The sequence below is a fragment of the Mustelus asterias genome, chromosome 17 (genome assembly GCF_964213995.1).
Source record: "Mustelus asterias chromosome 17, sMusAst1.hap1.1, whole genome shotgun sequence".
NCBI classification, from domain to species: Eukaryota; Metazoa; Chordata; class Chondrichthyes; order Carcharhiniformes; family Triakidae; genus Mustelus; species Mustelus asterias.
Genome location: NC_135817.1, coordinates 29,161,111 through 29,180,879, shown reverse-complemented (window position 1 = coordinate 29,180,879; position 19,769 = coordinate 29,161,111). Strand labels below are relative to the sequence as shown.

Below are 19,769 nucleotides of genomic sequence, written 5' to 3'. Positions count from 1 at the left end.
TAAAAAGTGATAAATGCCCCAGGATCTAATGGCCTACATCATGACATTCTTTAATCGTAGAATCACTACAGTGCAGAAGGGGGCCATTCAGCCCATTGCGCCTGCACCAACAACGATCCCACCCAATCCCCGTAACCCCACATATTTACCTTGCTAGCCCCCTGACACGAAAGGACAATTTAACATGGCCAATCAACCAAACCACACATCTTTGGACAGTGGGAGGAAACTGGAGCACCCGGAGGAAACACACGCAGACACGGGGAGAATGTGCAAACTCCACAGACAGTTACCCAAAGCCTGAATTGAACCTGGGTCTCTGATGCTGTGAGGCAGTGGTGCTAACCACTGTGCCTTAAGAGTTAGCTGAACAGATATCGGATGCACTATATGGGCGGGATTTCCCACGCATTTCCCCCCGTGTGTTTCGCACCTGTTTTTCCAAAATGCCTGGATTCTAGAACAGTCCCAGCAGATTGGAGTTTAGCATACGTGGCAGGCTCTATTCAAGATCGGAGGGAGAGTGAAAACAGGGACGCACTGGTCAGTTAGTCTGACATCAGTCATTGGGAAAATGCTCGACTCTATTATTAAAGAAGTATCAACAGTGCACTTAGAAAATCATAGTACGGTCAGACAGAGTCAACATAGTTTTACAAAAGAGAAATAATATTTGACAAACCTGTTAGAGTTTTGGTACTAACAGGATTGTTACAATCTGTGATGATACCCTGGGCACATAGTCAGAATTTTAACTTGAAAGAGTAAAGTCAGGTAATAGGAAAAGAGTCACCAGAGAAACAAAACTGTTTGATTCCTGACAGGTATGGTGGTAACCCTTTGCAATCAACAGACGGTTTTATTATACTGGTCATTATTGTTATACTGGTTTATGTGCCTGGAGCAAACAATAAAGAAAGAATTGTGAATAGGTTTAATGGTGTACTTTTGTAATTGGCCGACCAGCTTGTGTTTGTACTTGGGCATTTCAATACTCTTTCCCTCTTGGCATATCTTCCCAAGTGACATATCTGCAGCAGTATGTCACCTGTCCCACTGGTTCAGCTCACATTCTGGACCAATGCAATGGCAATACAGTGAAGCCATAGAAGGTAGCGTGTAGACCATCTTCTGAGAAGTTGGATCATAATGTTATCCATCTTCTACCAACATACAGCATGTGAAATGTGAAGGACCTGTCCTGAAGATAGTTCAGGTGTGGTTAAGAGATCATGGACTATTTTGATGTCGCTTACCGCGAGTGTTTTTTGATTGGTGTGATGACACACATGAGTTGACAGACACTTTAATATCACATATCCTGTTTTTAAGTTATTGATACAAAACAGTGAAGGTATTTCCAAAAAATAAACCTTGGGTGTCAAGGGATTTTTTAAAAGTGTCTGAATGAGAGGAAGTTGGCATTTCTTAAAGGTGAAACTGATATTGGCAAGAAAAAAGCAAGTTCAAAATGAGGAAAACAAAAATTGATTTTAAAAATAAAGTAGAACTTAGGTTTTGCACAGGTAATCCAAGGAAAGCATGGGAAGGACTTAATACAATGATGGGCAGGCATCAATGATCACCTCATGACCCTCAGTCTACAACTTGCCAAGAACCAGCAGGCAACGATCATGAGTTCTTACACCCCAACCTTTGATGCCAATGATAAGTCCAAAGAAGGTTTCTACTGCACACCAGGCACCATATTCACCAACATTCCTAAGGAAGATAAGTTCATCCTCCTTGGGGAGTGAAATGCAAGGGTTGGAAAGGATTCCCAACTCTGGAAAGGAAACATTGGAAAGGAAGGAGAGGGGAACTGCAACTTGAATGGGTTTCTCACGCTCATCAAATGCGCAAAATACCAGCTTGTCATCACTAACACACTATTCCGTCAAAAAAGCAAGGTCAAGACTTCCTTGAGGCATCCATGATCAAAGCACTGATCCTGAGACCAAATGGATGATCTCATCACCAAAGCGATGACCAGTGAAGATGACTGCTGGACAGAGCACCGGCTCTTCCGTTCCTCCATGTTCATCAAATTCCACCAGAAACCACTGAAGATGAAGAAACAGCTCAAGAAAAGATCAACATCGATCAGTTTCAAGAGCCCAACATGCAAGTGAACTTCCAACAATGTCTTCGCCAGAATCTCCAAGGCACCCCTTCTAATGGAATGGAAGAAAATTGGAAAAATATGAAGACAGCCATCATCTCAAGCTGTGAAGAAACCAGCGGCTACAAGACCAGGAAACACCAAGACTGCTTCGATGAGAACAACCAAGACCTCATCGACAAGAGGAGGAAAGCTCTCTGTGCCTGGCAAAACAAGACAACCAGCAATGCAAAGTGGAGAACTCAGCAAACAGCAAAGGTGGAGATACAAAGAAGAACGAAAGAAACCAAGAACCAATGGTGAACTGAGAAAGTGAAGGAGCTGCAACTCCTCACCGACAAGTACAAAATCTGGGCTTCTTCAGTGCCAGCAAGACAATATATGGACCCAACACCCTAGGCCTCAAGCTGGTGCAGAGTAAGGACGGAACCCTCGAGAAACAGAGCAAATATCAGCCTTCGATGGAGAGAACACTTCAAAGAATTCCTAAACAATGATATAATCATAGGTGAGGGAGTGTTTGAGGCAATCCCCCAGCTCCCCATCAAAGATGAGCTTGGATTCCCACCAAGCATGGATGAAGTAGAAGCCGCCATTAAACACAGTGAGAATGGAAAAGCTGCAGGGGTGGATTGGATTTTCAAACTTGGAGGAGAAGGGATCACCTGTCATCTCCATCAGCTGTTCCTGAAATTTGGGACAGCCTCAGGGATGCCATCATTGTCCCCATCTTCAAGAGAGGAGAGAAAACAGACTGTGGGAACTACCGAGGAATCTCCCTACTCTCCATCACCGGGAAGCTCATCACCCAAATCCTTGCTAGCCGCCTTCTCCCAGACTCTGAAGATATCCTTCCAGAAAGGCAGTGTGGCCTCCGACCAAACCATGGAACAGCGGTCATGATTTTCACTGCTCGATAACTTCAAGGCAAATGCCAGGAGCAACATCACCCACTCTACTACATTGCCTTCATCAATCTGACCAAGGCTTTTGACTCAAGACGATATGGAAGTGCGATAGATGACCCTGTCAAAGGCTGGCTGTCCAGAGAAATTCATCAACATTGTCTGACTCCTCCACATCAAGATGTTGGCGATGGAAATATGACAGAAACCGTTGAGGTCAAGACTGGAATCAAACAAGGATGTGCCATTGCCCCACCCTTTTCTCCATCTTCAGTGCCAACATTCTTCGTTTTGTCAAGAATAAGCTGCCCAACGGAGTGGACATTGTCGATAGGATGGATGGAAAACTTTTCAACCTCAACTGGTTGAAATCCAAGAAGAAAACAACATTGACTTTGCTTGTGGAAAGTATACAGGTGACATTGCCATCTCCGCTCTCTCAGAAGAGAATCTCCAAGCCATGCTTGACACCAGAAGCATACCAAAGAATTGGTCTTAGCCTCAACCTTAGGAAGACTCAAGTTCTTTCCCAATCCTCCCCGATAGATCCGTTCTCTCCCTCCATCATAATCAATGGAGAAACCTTCCCAAACATGGAATGTTTCCCCTACCTGGGAAGTCACCTCTTATCTAAGGCTGATATTGACACTGAGATCCAACATCATATTCAGATGCCTAAGGATGAGAATCTCCGATGACCGTGACATCCATGCTGATACTAAAATCTTTGGGTACAAGGCAGTCATCCTCCAAATTCTTCTATACGGCTCTGGAGAGGTACCATCAATGCTGCCTGAAATGGATTCACTGCATCAGCTGGGAGGACAGACGTACTAACATCAGCATCCTTGCAGGACCAAGAACACCAGCACTGAGGCCACGATCATCCAAACCCAACTCTGCTGGGCCGGCCGTGTGCGTAGGATGCCAGAGTCCCGACTGCCAAAGCAAATCTTCTTCGCCCAGCTCAAGGAAGGCACATGAACATGAGGAGGACAAAGGAAGTGCTTCAAAGACACCCTGAAGGCTTGCTTCAAGAAATACAACAAAGATGTCAACACCTGGAAGACCTTTGCTCAAATACCTGGAGGAATCTCCTGATTGAAGTGACACAATTCTTCAAGGACACCTAACGGCAAGAGGAGGTCCAAAAAAAAGAGACTTAGAAAGGAATACCAGCGATCTCGAGTTGAAGGACCAATTTCACCTCCTGCACAACACCTGCCAAGTTTCTGGCTCTAGGATCGAGTTCATCAGCCACGCAAGGACCCACAAAACCCATGACCAATGACACAGAATTTCCCATGTGGAAAATTATTCTCGTTAGCAAATGATCACTAAAGAACAAGAAGACTGAAGGTTTGTATTTCTTTGCCTATGTTGCAATCGTTTCTATAGTCTGCGGTAAAATCTTGTTTTCTCTTGCTTTAAGGTACACTGCTGTGGTGATGCCAATCCTATATAACACAAATTACGGCTCCAAGAGGAGAGTGACTATAATGATCAGTGCAGTGTGGATACTATCGTTTGCAGTGTCGTGTCCTCTCCTGTTCGGTTTCAACACAACAGGTACAAAAGAAATTTAATGAAATAATTTTTTCACATTTGAAAAGCATTAGAAATGATTAAAGGGGCCTCAGTTCAGACACACAGTCCAACTTGCTCAATAATGGTCTTCACTCAGACATGACTATAATGAAACGTCCACTGGAAGAGTGATTAGATTGTATACACTAGGCACAAGATTGTGCATAGCACTGAATTGAAAGACAGCCTCATGCTTCTTTATTTAATCAATGAAAACACCTAAGTCTGGAAATAAGCGTTGTCAATGGTAACTGATGAATGCTTAATCAACGTTTCTTTATCTGCTATTTCAGTGGAATTTTAAATAAGCATTCTCAATCCTAAATTACAATGCCAGACGAAAGAATTTCATAGGAACATTGGCAACTTTCCAGGCTTTGTTTTATTTCAGCTTAACACGTACAAAACTTCTCAAGATTAATGGGAAAAATAAAATTTGCCAAGAAGCTCACGTAGCAAGAATAAACCTTTGAACCTCCTGTGTTCTCTGCACGAGGAAGGGGAGGCTAAGAGAGGTATTGTTTACAGGAATGCAGAATTTTCTGAAATGGAAAACTAATTTTGTTATTTTAAAAATTTACCAAGTGTTATATCTCTTAACAAGATCTGGGTGACAGGGTTTCTGGGGGAGGGGTGCAGTGGTGAGTAGGAGGAATAGTAATGGAGGTCGCAGCATTGAGGTGATCTTTCTGAGAGAAAGAAAACAGAGATCACTTCCACTGGGTCTATTAAAATAGGAAGAGTAACAGGAACCAGTCAGGTTGGGAAACAAAGGAGAGATAAACAGCAACCAGGGCAAACAGGCAAAGGGGCTATGAATTTCAATTCCTGACATATTGCAATTGACTTAAAGCTTCAGACACACTGGTATAGTCAGAAAGGTTGAAATAAATGAGGAAATTTTAACTCCCAAGAATGGGCGGTTTTGGGTCAGGTTTCCTTATTTTAAAGGATTGTCCTGTGTTTGAGGCCTATGTACTGTGTCCTGGGTTGAAGGCTTTCGGGTTTGGCCCCATTATTCAGCCCTTTAAATCTTGCTGGCTTGGTACAGGGTAGGGTGTTCAAAACTATTAAAAATCTCAAATCCAGCCTAACCCACCTTGAAACGACTCATTTCTAAATTTAATAGGGAGTGGGGGAGGATGTGGGAGGGTCATGATGGGGGTGCAGTCAATCAAACCACACCGATCCTTTAAATAATTTGATGAGGTTGTGCACCTCAGCGACTATCATTGATCCTGCTTTAATCCTAATCGGCTGACACTCCAGGCCTTGGGAAACCTGGCAGATGAATGTCGGTGAGGATGTATGTGTGGAAGAGCCTTTTCAGCACTACTTGTGAGCCAGGAGGAGAAGGAGTGCTTGCCCCTGCCCCCCCCAACCCCCCCGCCCCCGCCAACCCACCCCCTCAGCCCCTGCCAACCCCCCCCCTCCCGCCCCCACCCCCCACAAACTCCCCCGCTCCCCCCAACCCCCCGCCCCCCCAATGTGGTTTGATTGACTGCACCTCCATAATGACCCTCTCCGCCCCCCTCCCACCCAGCTCACCAAGCTCACCAGTTTCTGACTCCACCCCATCACTGCGATACTGACCTCCCACATGATCATCAATCCTCATCTCTGCCTTCCCTCTCTCTTCAATCCTCCACCCTGACCCTTGAAGCTATATTGTTCCTACCTCTCTCCCCCCTAATCACTACCTTTACCAACAGATAATCTGCCTGCTCCTTTGCTATGACCTCTTCTGGAGTGTAAATTCACCTTTTTGGAAATCCCATCCCAGTAAATACCCAAACCGAGGTGTTTGAATAGAGGTGTTTTGGGAGCACTAGGTCATTCACATCCTAGGTTGGAATCTCCAATCTTGTGCGTACCCTCCCCGGGTAATGAAAATGACTTTATAGCAGCATGTATAGCACTGGCTGCATTAAGTCAAACCAGGGCCTCAGTCTCATGGTTGCTCCATGAATATAACCACCAGGAAGGTACGTGGTTTTGTAAAGGTAATTGAAGAATGTACTTCAAGAAAATGCGAAATGCTGTTCTTTTCCCATTCGTATAATTGTATGGTTAAAAACAAGTATTCCATGGGAGGACCACTCGAAATTTAACATGTTTTATGAGCACACATCAATTTGAAAAATAATCAACCAAAACATTAAAATAAATAATAAAAACTTCTATTGAATAACTTCTTTGAGGAGATGGTAAAGTTAAGCTGAGATCCCATTTGCCTCATTCAGTTTCTTAGTTGGGTGAACTGTTTGAAGAGCGAGGAGTCATTCTGTTGATGAACCAATATCAATCCCTTGACCAATATCACTAAAAGGGACATGTTAATTAGTTCTTTATCTCATGGCAATTTTTGAGTGAAAGCAGCAGGTGAAAAATGGCTGCTGCATTTAAAACCAGTCAAAAATTCTTCTAAAGTACTTCAGACATGTTGACATAAAATGGGTTATAAACACAATTATTTTTCTATATTTCATTGGGTTGCTAAATTTCAATTGTACAAAGGTTTGATTAAAACATGCAATAATAAACACTTCCATGTATTGTTTGGCTGTGTCACATGGGTTAATCAATCTATAATGTGGTCAGATCAATTTTTGGATAGATATATGGAATTTTACAGTACTTATTTTACAGTACTTAAGTAATTTAGCCAGTTTTTATGCTCCACAGAATTTGTATTGGCTGAAAAGTTGGTATTTACTGTGGTTACAGCATACATTGACACTGATTCCGTGCTAATTAAGAACAGCAGAGATCACTGGTCACATATGTCACAGTTAATTTGGCAAATATTTGCATCACATCACAAAAACATTAGTAGAGAAGAATAGTTTCCTGGTTTTGAATATGAAATACTATAAAATTGACCCCTTTTGGGTAGTAACTTTCTAATTGCATTGTTGGGAATTGTTTGTCAGTAACTTTAACAGATGCGTCCATGCTAGATTCGAAAATAACATATTTCATGAATTAATGAAACTTCTGATTTTCTATCAATATTCAATTTGCAGATGACCCCAGATTGTGTTCTATATCCAATCCAGATTTTGTTGTGTATTCGTCCATCGTGTCCTTCTACTTGCCTTTTTTTGTTACCTTGTTGGTTTATGTACGTATTTATGTTGTACTTAAAAAGAGAAGGAAACGCATCACTTCTAGGCAAAACAGCGTTACCATGGCTCCAGAGAGTGCCCAGGTAATTCAGATGAAAAGAGCTTGTAATTTAATTGTGGATTTTGTTCTTTGCATTCTTTAACGTTTGAGGCATAACATAGGCACTCAACATTTTGTCAATGATTATGGAGTGGCATAGAACTCCACTGGGGTTGTCTCTCAAACCCCAGCTGAAGAAGCTGCACTGTAAGAAGTGTCAAATTGAGGGATATCTTTGCAACTAACTGGCAATGGCTAAGGGTGATTGTTCTCACTGGATCTGAATCAGCAGCGATGCACTGCTGTAACATCCACTGTAAGGATTCTATTGCTGTCATATACCATAGGGCTAGCACCCTGAATGACCGTATCAACGAGCTGTGGCCCCAAGCCTCCTCCATCTCCATGTAGGCAGCTGGAGGTGAATTTATGGAAATTGTTTTTTGTATTTTTATTCCAATTCAATCAAATCGAGTCCAATTCAGAGTCTCAACAAGTTGAGACATTCCCGATCCAAGCTGACAAGACAGGGCTCTCACTTCCTGTCTTGGGCTTGATCTACATGATCCAAGCTGATTGGAGTAGGCATAGCTCCTCCTCCAAGGCTTGATCTCATTTGCATCTGAGCCAAAAGGCTTAAAAATTGCTTCAAATGAAGCTAAAATGTAACCTAATGACTTCAACCAAGCACAGCATGTCGATACTACTTGATCTTAGCCAAAAGGCCGAGACTGCAATGAAGTGGTAAACACCACTCGACATTAACAGCCATCAATGTTAATGGCTGTCTGGTCTGGATTAGACAATCACTTACACATAGGACTTTCTTTTCCTTAATATTTGTCTGTCACTTCTTAAACCACTGCCTCCTTCATGCAAGATAATGGGCTAAGCTACTTTTTAAACTTTTCAGAAGTCTTTTCCAATTGCTTATCAACCAATTGGGACATTCCCTTTAATTGTCACCGTCCTTTTAAAGTTTACTGACAAATATATTAATGGTCACACCAATAGTATGCTCTTTACACTTGCCTAAATTTCACCTGGATCTATAGGTAATTATGCAAGTATACTAACCCAAGAAATTTGAGTTTATACTATCATTTTGGCAGGGTTATCTATAGTTTTTAACCATTTAGATGATGTTAGTCCCCCAGCAACCATTGCAGCAATGAAAGCCCCCATTATAGCTAAGGGGCAAAAAGGTTAAAATTATAGTTTGTTAATGTGACATTGATAATGAAGATTTAGGTGTGCATTCTGCAGATTGCCTTCTGTGTTCTTGTAAAGATGAGAGAGGGTGTGAGAACAGTAATCAGCAATGGAAATGAAGTTCAAAATAATTGGTAATATATCTATGGTTAGACTGTATGGCTCTGACTGCAGATATACAGAAATATTACAATGGTTACTTAAAATGGAAAATTCAAAAAGGCAGATCAATAATGAGTGTGAAGAATGAGTTGTGATCACACATAAACAATACATAAATAGATCAAAAAGCTTCAAAATTATTTACGCAGGTAATCTAATAACACCGGAAGGCTAAGAAACAAATTGTACAAAGGATATTAACTGCAAAAAAGATATTTAATAATAGTTTCTTTCCGACCATAAAATTAAACTGGTAATAATAATTGAATAATGACTTCCTTGTGGCTAGCCAACACATTTTATGAGCGTATAAATTGGACTTTGAAGTATCATAAAAACAGAAGACATTTATGTGAGGATGCTGTAGACACATGCTAAAAATTAGCTGGACCAGAAAGTGGCTGAATCCTTGATTTACACAAGAGTGTAGTGATGAGACTGAAGATCAGTGAATTGACAGAGTGCGGGCAATTTGCAAAATAAAGCTTTTGAGATTGCTGCTGTCTAAAAAAAAATTCATTCATTGACTTAAAGACTTACTACATTTCAGAAATGACTCCTAAATTCATCTTGAACTGCAATGACCAATTAATCACTTCTTTTGTTGTGGGTTAAGGGAGAAATATTTCCCAGGAAACCAGGTCAACCCTCAGATCTTTGGAAACTCATAGATCTTCTTTAACTCGTTTCAGGGAATTATAATATCCACCACCTACATCAGAAGATGTAGGTGGTCCTTTAAAGAAAAAATTTGCATTGAAGAATGTGGCCTCTAACAATGCAGTGCTACTACATAGTAGGTGGGAGTATAATCCTCATTTCTGTGCTCACATCCCAAACCAGAATTTAAACCCAAAACCTTTTAGCTACTAATAGAGTCAGATTGATGTGACAGCAGAGAGATAGGCAAGTGATGTAAATGATATGATCGAACAGTCAATTGTAAGTTTGAAATAGAAAATTATGAATTACACAAGATGCCAACTGCCAAAATGCAGGAACTGTGAGGGAGAGAGACAGACCGGGAGAAAGAGCAGGAGAGAACCAGTATAACTTTGGAAGTAACTAAATGCAGCTAACGAATATATAAAGGTCAACTGGGTTCACTGAGGAAGGCTATAATCCAGTTGGATTTTCAATTGACATTTGAGATGATCCCATGTGGGTTTTCCAGCAATGATTCAGACTTACAGAATTCATGGCAAATAGAAGTCTTTTCAAGATATTCTATTGAAGGGAAATCTCCAGGAAATTACCTCTTGTAACCTTAGCTCCATAATAATGGTTAATCCAAAGATTCTGGAGCATTGTAAATCTGTAAAGTTCATGTGAAAACCAACAACTAAAAGATTCAACTCATTTTGTAAAGGCTATAGAATGTTGTATGCACCCTTGCAATACAACTTCTGAATCATTAGTTTCACACAAGTTGATCTTTTTCTTTGCACCTTATCCAAAGTTACATAAAAGTTATATTGGTCCAAATTCTCAGAGGGGAATTGACACCCCTGTAAATGGTCTTGTTAGACATGTTGCAGTGCTTAACTATTGAAAAGGTTATAAAATTACCATTGGAAACAATAATATCATTGTATTTGACTCTACAATCTTTCCATACTTAGTTTTTAGATCACTGAGTTCATTCTCAAACAGGTTCTCAAAGGCTTAGCAATGTGTTAATGCCACCCACCTTAAGCACAGTATGACACTTTTATTTTTACTGTACAATGTTCAGAGAGGAAGTGTTGTCAAGTCAAGGCTGTTGTTGCATTTGTACTGAGTCCACATACATCACTGGGAATGAGAACTGAACAAAGTTCCTAAAGGTATTGTGAACCAGAAAACAGAATAGACTTTGAAACACTCAGTAGGTCAGGCAGCATATGTAAGAGTACAGGCAAGTTAATATTTCAGTTGAAAAATATTGAAGCAACAGCATCACCCATAACAAATAACACACTTGCTTTCTGAGGTCCATGTAAATTATCTCATGACTCTATTTTGGTGGAGATCAGGCAAATTATCCCTAGCGTCCTGGCCAATATTTATCCCTCAGCCAACTTCATAAAAGCAGATTGTCTGGTCATTAGTACATTGCTGATTATAGGAGCTTGCAAATTGACTGCCATGTCTCCTCCATTACAACAGTCACTACACTTCAGAAGTAATTAATTAGCTGCCAAGCACGTTAATGCAGTCAAGCCTTTTTTGTCAAATGTTTCACCTGAAAAATCAATTATTCATTTCAGAATCACAAAACTTTTGTGGTGCAGAAGGAGGCCATTCAGCCCATCAAGTCTGCACGAGCTCTCTGAAAGAGCATTCTACCTAACCCCACACCCCTGCCTTATCCCCGTGATCTTGCACATTCTTTCAGATAGCATTCCAATTCCCCTATAAATACTTTGATTGAACCTGCCACCACCACCCTCTAAGGAAGGTTTTAGACTCCAACCACCCTCTGGGTGAAAAACCTTTTCCTCACATCCCTCTAGGTCTTGATGTATTCTGATGTACAGTAAACATACCTCTCAGGATCTTGAATATCTCTTAAAGTCTCTTCTCAGTCTCCCAGCCTTCTTTTCTCCAAGGAAAACTATCGTTATAGCTATAGTTCTTTATCCCTGGAATCATTCTTGTGAATCTCTTCTGTACTCTCTCCAATGTCTTCACACCCTTCCTCAAGTATGACACCCAGAACTGGGCGCAATACTCCAACTGAAGCCCAACTAGTGTCTTATACAAGTTCAGCATGACCTCCTACTCTTGTACTCAATGCCCCTATTAATAAAATCTAGGATACTATATGCTTTATCAACCATTCAATCAATATGCCCTGCCACCTTCAACGAATGATGTACATAGACACTGAGGTCCTTTTGTTATTTTTACAGATTTATAATTTATAATTATCATTTATAAATATAAAGTTATAATTTTGAAATTACATATTTATTTCCACAAATTACCTGTTGATTTTTTTCCAGCAATTTTTCTGTTTTACTGTTAGTTGACAAATATTTTGAATTATTGTTACTATATATTTTTTCTAACATTGAGTTCTTATGACTAGGAAAAGGTAGAAAATTTTCCCAGAAGCTTATATTCGTTCACTTGTTTGAAGTTTAACAAACAGAAGGAACTTTCTCCAAGTAACAAACTGCTGGCACCAGTTGAAATAGCAAATTACTGCAGTATGAACCATGCGACATTTGCAAAAACGGACAATGAGATTGAGGAGTCAGAGAGAAGGAGCATCTGTACAACAAAGCATGCTTCTGAAGTGAAAAAACTCTCCAGCGGCAAAACCACAACTTCCCTGAGACCCGTGTTGAAACGTAGCAACCTGCAAATGAGAGAAAGGAAAGCAACCCGGATGTTGGTCATTGTTCTGGGTAAGTATCAAGTCATTTGCTTCCCATCTTAGAAAGTTATATAAATCTTAAATATGTGATGACATAATAATCTGAAAACCCTTTAGAGCCTGTATTCTGTATCCTAAATCTAAACTCCAGACTGGACCTCACTCACTCTCTCTTCTGAATAGAGTTGGCAACCTTTCATAATTATCACAAAGTCTCCAGAAATTCACAATTAATCTCCCGGTCTGTGCCCCAAGCAGCCCAGGAGAAAAATCTAGGAGGTATTTTTTTCCATTTCTTTCGAATATTTTGTTATTGGTTGTTTAAATGTTAGGAATAGGCAAAAAAAGGCTGTTTGACAGGATGATTGGAGTCAGGAAGATAAAGTCTCTATGAATATGTCCAGCTCGAGTTGGCAGCCTAACTCCTGAAGGCACTAACACCAGCTATGGTGTGGTTCCACAGCTGTTCCATTCTATCCAAGCATCCTTATTTCACGCTTCAACTAAGACAATAATTGTTTGCAAGCTGTTCTACAGAATTCCATGTAATTTCCCGCAGGATCCACTGGATAACAATCAAGAATGGAAACCTTAGATGATTTTATTCACAGAAACTCGAGGATGCTGAGGCCAATTGTAGTACACTACTTCTTTCCATGTAGAGATCAGCTATCACAGCACAAGCTGAATACTTCTTACTTGTTTAGCTCAGAACTTGTCTTCACCAAATAAGCCATCAAGATTGAGACTGAAACCTGGGTTCTCACTTTTTTTTTCAAATATATCTTCACACCCACACTGTTTCTTACCCATTGGGGAATAGTGGAGGATATGATGAAAGGATTCCCAAGCAGATTATCAGCCCATTAAACACTCCTTCTGAGGCCAACAGGTCCTGATGTTGGACTCAAACTCAGAGCTTCTGGTCTTGCTGTAGGGGCGCTACCACTGCGCCACAAGATCTCCTACGGGACCTCACTGAAGATTGAGAGCAGTGAGCCAGAGTGAGACTGAGCAAAAGGATATAGTTACACTGCCACTATTATATCAATATGTAGTTGGTTGGGTGTGCTTCAAAAGGAAAATATCAATGTTCTTGGAAGTTGGTTTGGTTATCTGGTTCCAGAGTGCATTAAAATAAGAGATGTGAGACCACTTCGCATTGGTAGTAATAGCTCTATTTATATTACATATAGTTCCAATATCCACACATAATTCAATAAGATTTGGGTGGAATTTCATGAGAATGATTCTAGGTGTCTAGCTAGTGTGAAAATGGGAGAGTTCCTGATCCATTTTTTGGGTAAGTTTTCAGGCTCAATCTTACATACTTAGTCATTGAAAAAATGGTATAGACTGTTTCTAGCTGCTGCAGGAAGTGGGGCTGGACTTAATTCACCAACAAGCCTGTAGAGGGAGCTACTGCACTGTGCAGACCTCTGATGCTGAGCATGTGCAATTTTAGCAGCAGGGGTCTGACAGATAGAGAGAGAGCTGTCAGGCTTCTGCTGCTGGAGCCAGCCTCATGCCACACCTGCAAATGCAGGGCCCCACAGCCTATCACAAGCACCAAAACACATGCGCATCTTCCCCCCCACTCCCCCCCCCCCGCCTAGACCGATTGTGCCCCCCAATCCGATTCCGTTGCAGAGTGGGTTGGATCCCTCCCCGATCCAATCGCAATGCAGAGTGCACAACGGGCCCTCCCCCCACCTCCACTTCCCCACCCGTCTGATCACAGGCAGAGTGGCAGTGGGCCGCCCCCCACTTAGGCCTCATCCCCCCGGCACTGTCCACTGGGCAGTGCCAAAGTGCCCACTGAGCAGTGCCCAGGTGCCAAGCTGGTAATGCCAAGGTGCCAGGCACCCCCGCTTGCCCTCGGCCTCCCCAGGGGGCCTCAATCACCTCCGGTTCTACTGGCGAGACAAACACAGCTGTCCCCTGTTCATGGGGAGCAGGTGTTTTTCTTGCCAGGGAGAATCTCTCCTGACAAGGCTATAAAGGCAAGCGAGCCTGGACAATTGAGCTCACTAAATAGGTGTAAATTCAAATTTAAGTATAATGTGAATAAATTATTCAGCCTATTTCCAGCAAGAGGCTGACCTTGCCGGAAATCTGGCTCTTATAAAATCATGAGAGCCGAGAAATTGGGTGCAATCCTGATACTTGGCTCTTGCGCGATTTTACCAGCTTGCTCTGCCCATCGATGGGTCGGGCAAGCTGGTAAAATTCTGTCCTTTATTTTGGAAATTTCTATTTCTAATTTTGATACAGAACAAATGGCAGGAAGTCTCCATGACAGATTTATTGACGACAAAAGGACGACAAAGATTTATTTGTGGGACTAATGTAGCTCAGAAGCACAGATGTATCGATTTACGTATGCATTTGATTATTCATTTTAGAAAATTGTTCATGAACAACACCAAGAGAAAATGACTTGTAATTTTAGGAACATTCGAATGGGCTCAGCTCCATTTTGCTGAACCAATTGTGTGAGTTAGTAACAATCACTCAGTGAAGCTGTTATTAGAAAATCCCTCACAGGAATCTTTTATTTATTCCTGATATAACCAAAAATAGTGCAAGTTAAAAAAAAATTGTTCTGACCATGTTAGCTATTCCTTCCAGAATTATTCATCAGTTCCGCATAACAGGGTTGTTTTGTTATTTAACTTCATAGAATCATAGAACCTCTACAGCGCAGAAGGAGGCCATTCAGCCCATCAAGTCTGCACCGACAACAATTTTACCCAGGCCCTATCCCCGTAACCCCACATATTTACTGCACTAATCCCTCTAACCTACGCATTCCAGGACATTAAGGGGCCATGGCCAATCAACCTAACCCGCACATCTTTAGACTGTGGGAGGAAACCGGAGCACCCAGAGGGAAACCCACGCAGACACGGGGAGAATGTACAAACTCCACACAGACAGTGACCCAAGCTGGGAATTGAACCCAGGTCCTTGGAGCTGTGAGGCAGCAGTGTTAACCACTGTGCCACCCATTGAGTGTTTGCCTGCATTGTTCGAATGAGCTGCCAGAGCAGGTGGTAGAGGCGGGGAGAATTACAACACTTAAAAGACATTTGGACAGGTACATGGATAGGAAAGGTTTAGAGGGATATGACCAAATGCAGCCAAATGGGACTAGTTCAGTTTAGGAAACCTGGTCAGCATGGATGAGTTGGGCCAAAAGACCTGTTTCCATGCGATATAGCACTATGACTCTATGCTCTGTGCAGAAGTCCAGTCCATCTTTTTAACCTGTATGGTACTGGCATATTATTAACTGAACAGTAGATGGGCACTATCATTGGGATATACATTATATCACTTACATCTCTCTTATAATGTTTGGAACATTCTGGAAGATCTGGAAATTAAGTAGTTTGTTTAGGGTGGCATGGTGGGACAGTGGTTAGCACTGCTGCCTCACAATGCTAGGGACTCGGGTTCAATTCCGGCCTTGGGTGACTGTCTGTGTGGAGTTTGCACGTTCTCCCCGTGTCTGGGTTTCCTCCCATAGTCCAAAGATGTGCGAGCTAGGTTGATTGGCTATGCTAAATTAACCCTAGTATCAGGGGGATTGGAGTGTAAATATAAGGGGTTATGGGAATAGGGCCTGGGTGGGATTGTGGTTGGTGCAGACTCGATGGGCCGAATGGTCTCCTTCTGCACTGTAGGGATTCTACCACAGGAAAACAAGCAGTTATTGGAACATAACAGAATGAATCAGCTTTTGTATGAAAAACTTCCAGCTATCAGTTCAAAATATACTTTTTATTAAATTGACTTTAGTTTGAAGAAGGGTTCTGGAACTTATTACCATTTACCACCTTATACTTCATCATGCCATTTTCAGAGGTGAAAAGCCCAAGTTTTCTGTTCACACTTTCTTCATGATTCAACTAAGGACCAGGCGTGTTTGATTCTCAGAACTGCTTCTTGTCTTTCAATGTCTTCTGTGGGTCTGAAGGTGTGATCTGCCCAGAGCACCATGCAGTTCCAGTATGACTACTTCCCTGACTTGGACTGCAATGTTTTGTTTACATTGATCAGCATTTCATTTGTTGCTCCACAGTAATTGAACAGATTGAGTTCCCAACAATAATGGTAATTATTTCTGATAGTTTCTTTTTAAAAGTTACTGTGAAACTCTAAATATTGACAGATTTATAAATGGGATGCTTTATTTTGCTGGCAAGAAAAATCTCACTGAGTGAAGGTGTTAATTATAAAACTATAGTTGGGTCAACATTGTAATAATCTTCAGCTAATTTTAACTCAGCCCAGCTGTGCAATCAGGGCAATGGAGGAGTTCCCCGCTAGCTGCCTATTTTCTTACCATCTTCCCCGGGAGCCCCAGCAGCCACTATCTTTTTGCTGGATGGGAATTGTGCCAGCCAGAATCATCTAGGTACTCCTGATACCGGCCCATTCAGGTGCACAGCTCACCAGTGGCACATAATGAGGCCTGGCTCATTGTATGGTAGACAAAGGCACAGTAAGAAGTCTCACAACACCAGGTTAAAGTCCAACAGGTTTATTTGGTAGCTTTCGGAGCGGTGCCCCTTCGTCAGGCGAGTGGGGGTTCTATTCACAAACAGGGCATATAAAGGCACAAACTCAATTTACAAAATAATAATTGGAATGCGAGTCTTTACAGGTAATCAAGTCTTAAAGGTACAGACAATGTGAGTGGAGAGAGCGTTAAGCACAGGTTAAAGAGATGTGTATTGTCATCAGACAGGACAGTTAGTGAGATTTTGCATGTCCAGGCAAGTCGTGGGGGTTACAGATAGTGTGACATGAACCCAAGATCCTGGTTGAGGCCGTCCTTATGTGTGCGGAACTTGGCTATCAGTCTCTGCTCAGCGACTCTGCGCTGTCATGTGTCGTGAAGGCCGCCTTGGAGAACGCTTACCCGAAGATCCGAGGCCAAATGCCCATGACTACAGACAAAGGCAGCCAGCCAATCTGAGAGATAAAACCTCATCCACCTGTATCTATCATAATACAACTGGAGCTCTTGATTGCCACTGCAATAATCTCACTCAGGCAGTCCACAGCAACGGCAGGTGGAAAAGTTCATGTATTTGTGGTTTATGCTTAAAGATCATTAAGTTGGCATTCTTTACAGTTACAAGCATGGCGTGGAATGCATCATAGATTACAGTTTTGTATGACCAACAGAACAGCTGGAACACATGTGGGATGAAGTAAAATGGGTTTTGTTGTGCACCTGGCCAAATTGAATTGAGCAAGATGTTGAAGCAAGGTTTTGTAGCGGCGTTTGTTATATTACTTTGTTATCTTTCCTCTTCACAGGTATATTCCTGATATGCTGGTTGCCATTTTTTATCACACACATATTGAAAATCCACTGCAAGCAATGCCATGTATCAACAGAACTTTACAGTGCTACTACCTGGCTTGGATATGTCAACAGCGCAGTAAATCCCATCATATACACTACCTTCAACACTGAGTTCAGGAGAGCCTTCCTCAGGATTTTAGCTTGCTAAATGAAGTCTTAAGGACGTTACTATTTGGGATCTGAATGCTTACATCCCCCTTACTCCCAATCACCAAAATAAGATTGTTATGAAGGAAGCCCATTCTCACAATCCACTCAGAATAGTTCCATTAAAACTTTAACATATATAAAACTGTTAAGTTCATAGATATTTCCCACAAATTTCTCATTGATGTGCAGTTTTAATGTTTTCACCAACCTCTTTCATTGAAATAGTGGATAATGAATTTGCCCCCATGCAATCTTCAGAGCTGCCTTTCATGGTTTTCATGATGTCGAGGAACCAAGGGTCAAAGGCCAGAGGTCAGCACGCCAAGCAGGACAAAGAGAGTTGAGGTAGATTAGGAAGTGATGAATAGGTGATGACAAACATAGGTTTTCAATGTAAGGAAATGAATGTGAGATATGTAGTCATTGATAAACCAGGAGTTAGACATTTCAAAAGTTGAAATTGGTAGTCATGAAATGTTCATCCTGACACACTCTGTCCACCTTCAGAATGAGTGAAGGAGGAATACTCTAAGTTTTTGGAGTCTTGTCAAAGGCAAAAAAGGCTAAAGGTAGGACACACAGGCAGATGAAGGGATCTTCATATTCTGATATAGAATATCATTTAGAGAATTATGATTATTTCATCTCAGTTTCAATGCTTATGTTAAAAGGGTTGTAACAAAAAGTTCGTTTGGGCAAGGAGAGGATGATTATCAGGACAGAAATTTGGCTCCATTGCTGACAAATAAGTAATCTATACTGGAAAGCGCATTTCTGTGAAAGTTGGATGAAGTCAGCGTATAAATGTTTACTCATACATGGAGAAGAGTCACAGGGAGCAGTCCAGTTCAAACCCTGGAACCAGATCCCAATTTCAAGAGAAGGAGAAGAATTGAAGAAAAATGTTTGGATTTGATATCCCAGTCACGTGGGGGTTCTGTTTGTAAAGCACAGCAGCACATAACTGGGAGATTTTACTCTCCTCCCCGAGTGATGAAAGAGGGGACGGGATCTTCCAGTTCCACTAAAGGCAACCCCTTCCACAGCAAAATGCCATAGATATCAGTGGGACCAGAAGATCCTGCCAGCAGCCAATGGCAAGTCACCTCTGCCAGTGGAAAACACACCATGGAAGGGCAGAGGGGATTCAGAGATCCCATCCAGGGGATCCGCTTAAAAGACGAACGGAGTACAGAAAGTCATGGAGAAAACCGGTGCCGGAAGTACAGCAGAATTGCGCCAGTTGCCAGGACAGTTGAGACATCTGCTCATTTACAATGTGGCCAGCCTACCCCTCCCCTGCACTTGATGAGAAACAAAACGAACATCAAGCATTTCTATAATGTGCCTCTCACATAATATATTGTGAGATATCATTTGTCGACAAATTGGAAAAAGATAAATAAGTAAAAAAAGAGGGAAATGTTTAGCAGAGAAATTGACAGCATTTTTTTACTAATTCATGAGTCATGTACATTGCTGATTGGCCATCCCCAGTTGCCCTTGTACAGAGGGGCAGTTGAGAGTCAACCAGATTGCTGTGGCTTTGGAGTCACATGTAGGTCAGACCAAGTAAGGATGGCAGATTTCCTTCCCTAAAGGACATTGGTGAACCAGATGGGCTTTTCCGACAATCGACAATGGTTTCATGGTCATTAGTAGATTCTTAATTCCAGATATTTTGTTATATTGAATTCAAATTCCACTATCTGCGAT

General features: G+C 41.7%; 1 protein-coding gene across 1 annotated transcript in view; it reads left to right on the top strand.

The window, feature by feature from the left end:
- drd3 (dopamine receptor D3) overlaps positions 1-18,051 on the top strand; it is a 44,702-nt gene extending 26,651 nt beyond the window's left edge. Inside the window, exons 3-6 of the mRNA XM_078231980.1 lie at positions 4,460-4,596; positions 7,641-7,825; positions 12,230-12,551; positions 17,855-18,051. Of these exons, the coding sequence (XP_078088106.1) occupies positions 4,460-4,596; positions 7,641-7,825; positions 12,230-12,551; positions 17,855-18,051 (841 nt within the window). The remainder of the gene's footprint in view (positions 1-4,459; positions 4,597-7,640; positions 7,826-12,229; positions 12,552-17,854) is intronic.
- The last annotated feature ends 1,718 nt before the right edge of the window (positions 18,052-19,769 follow it).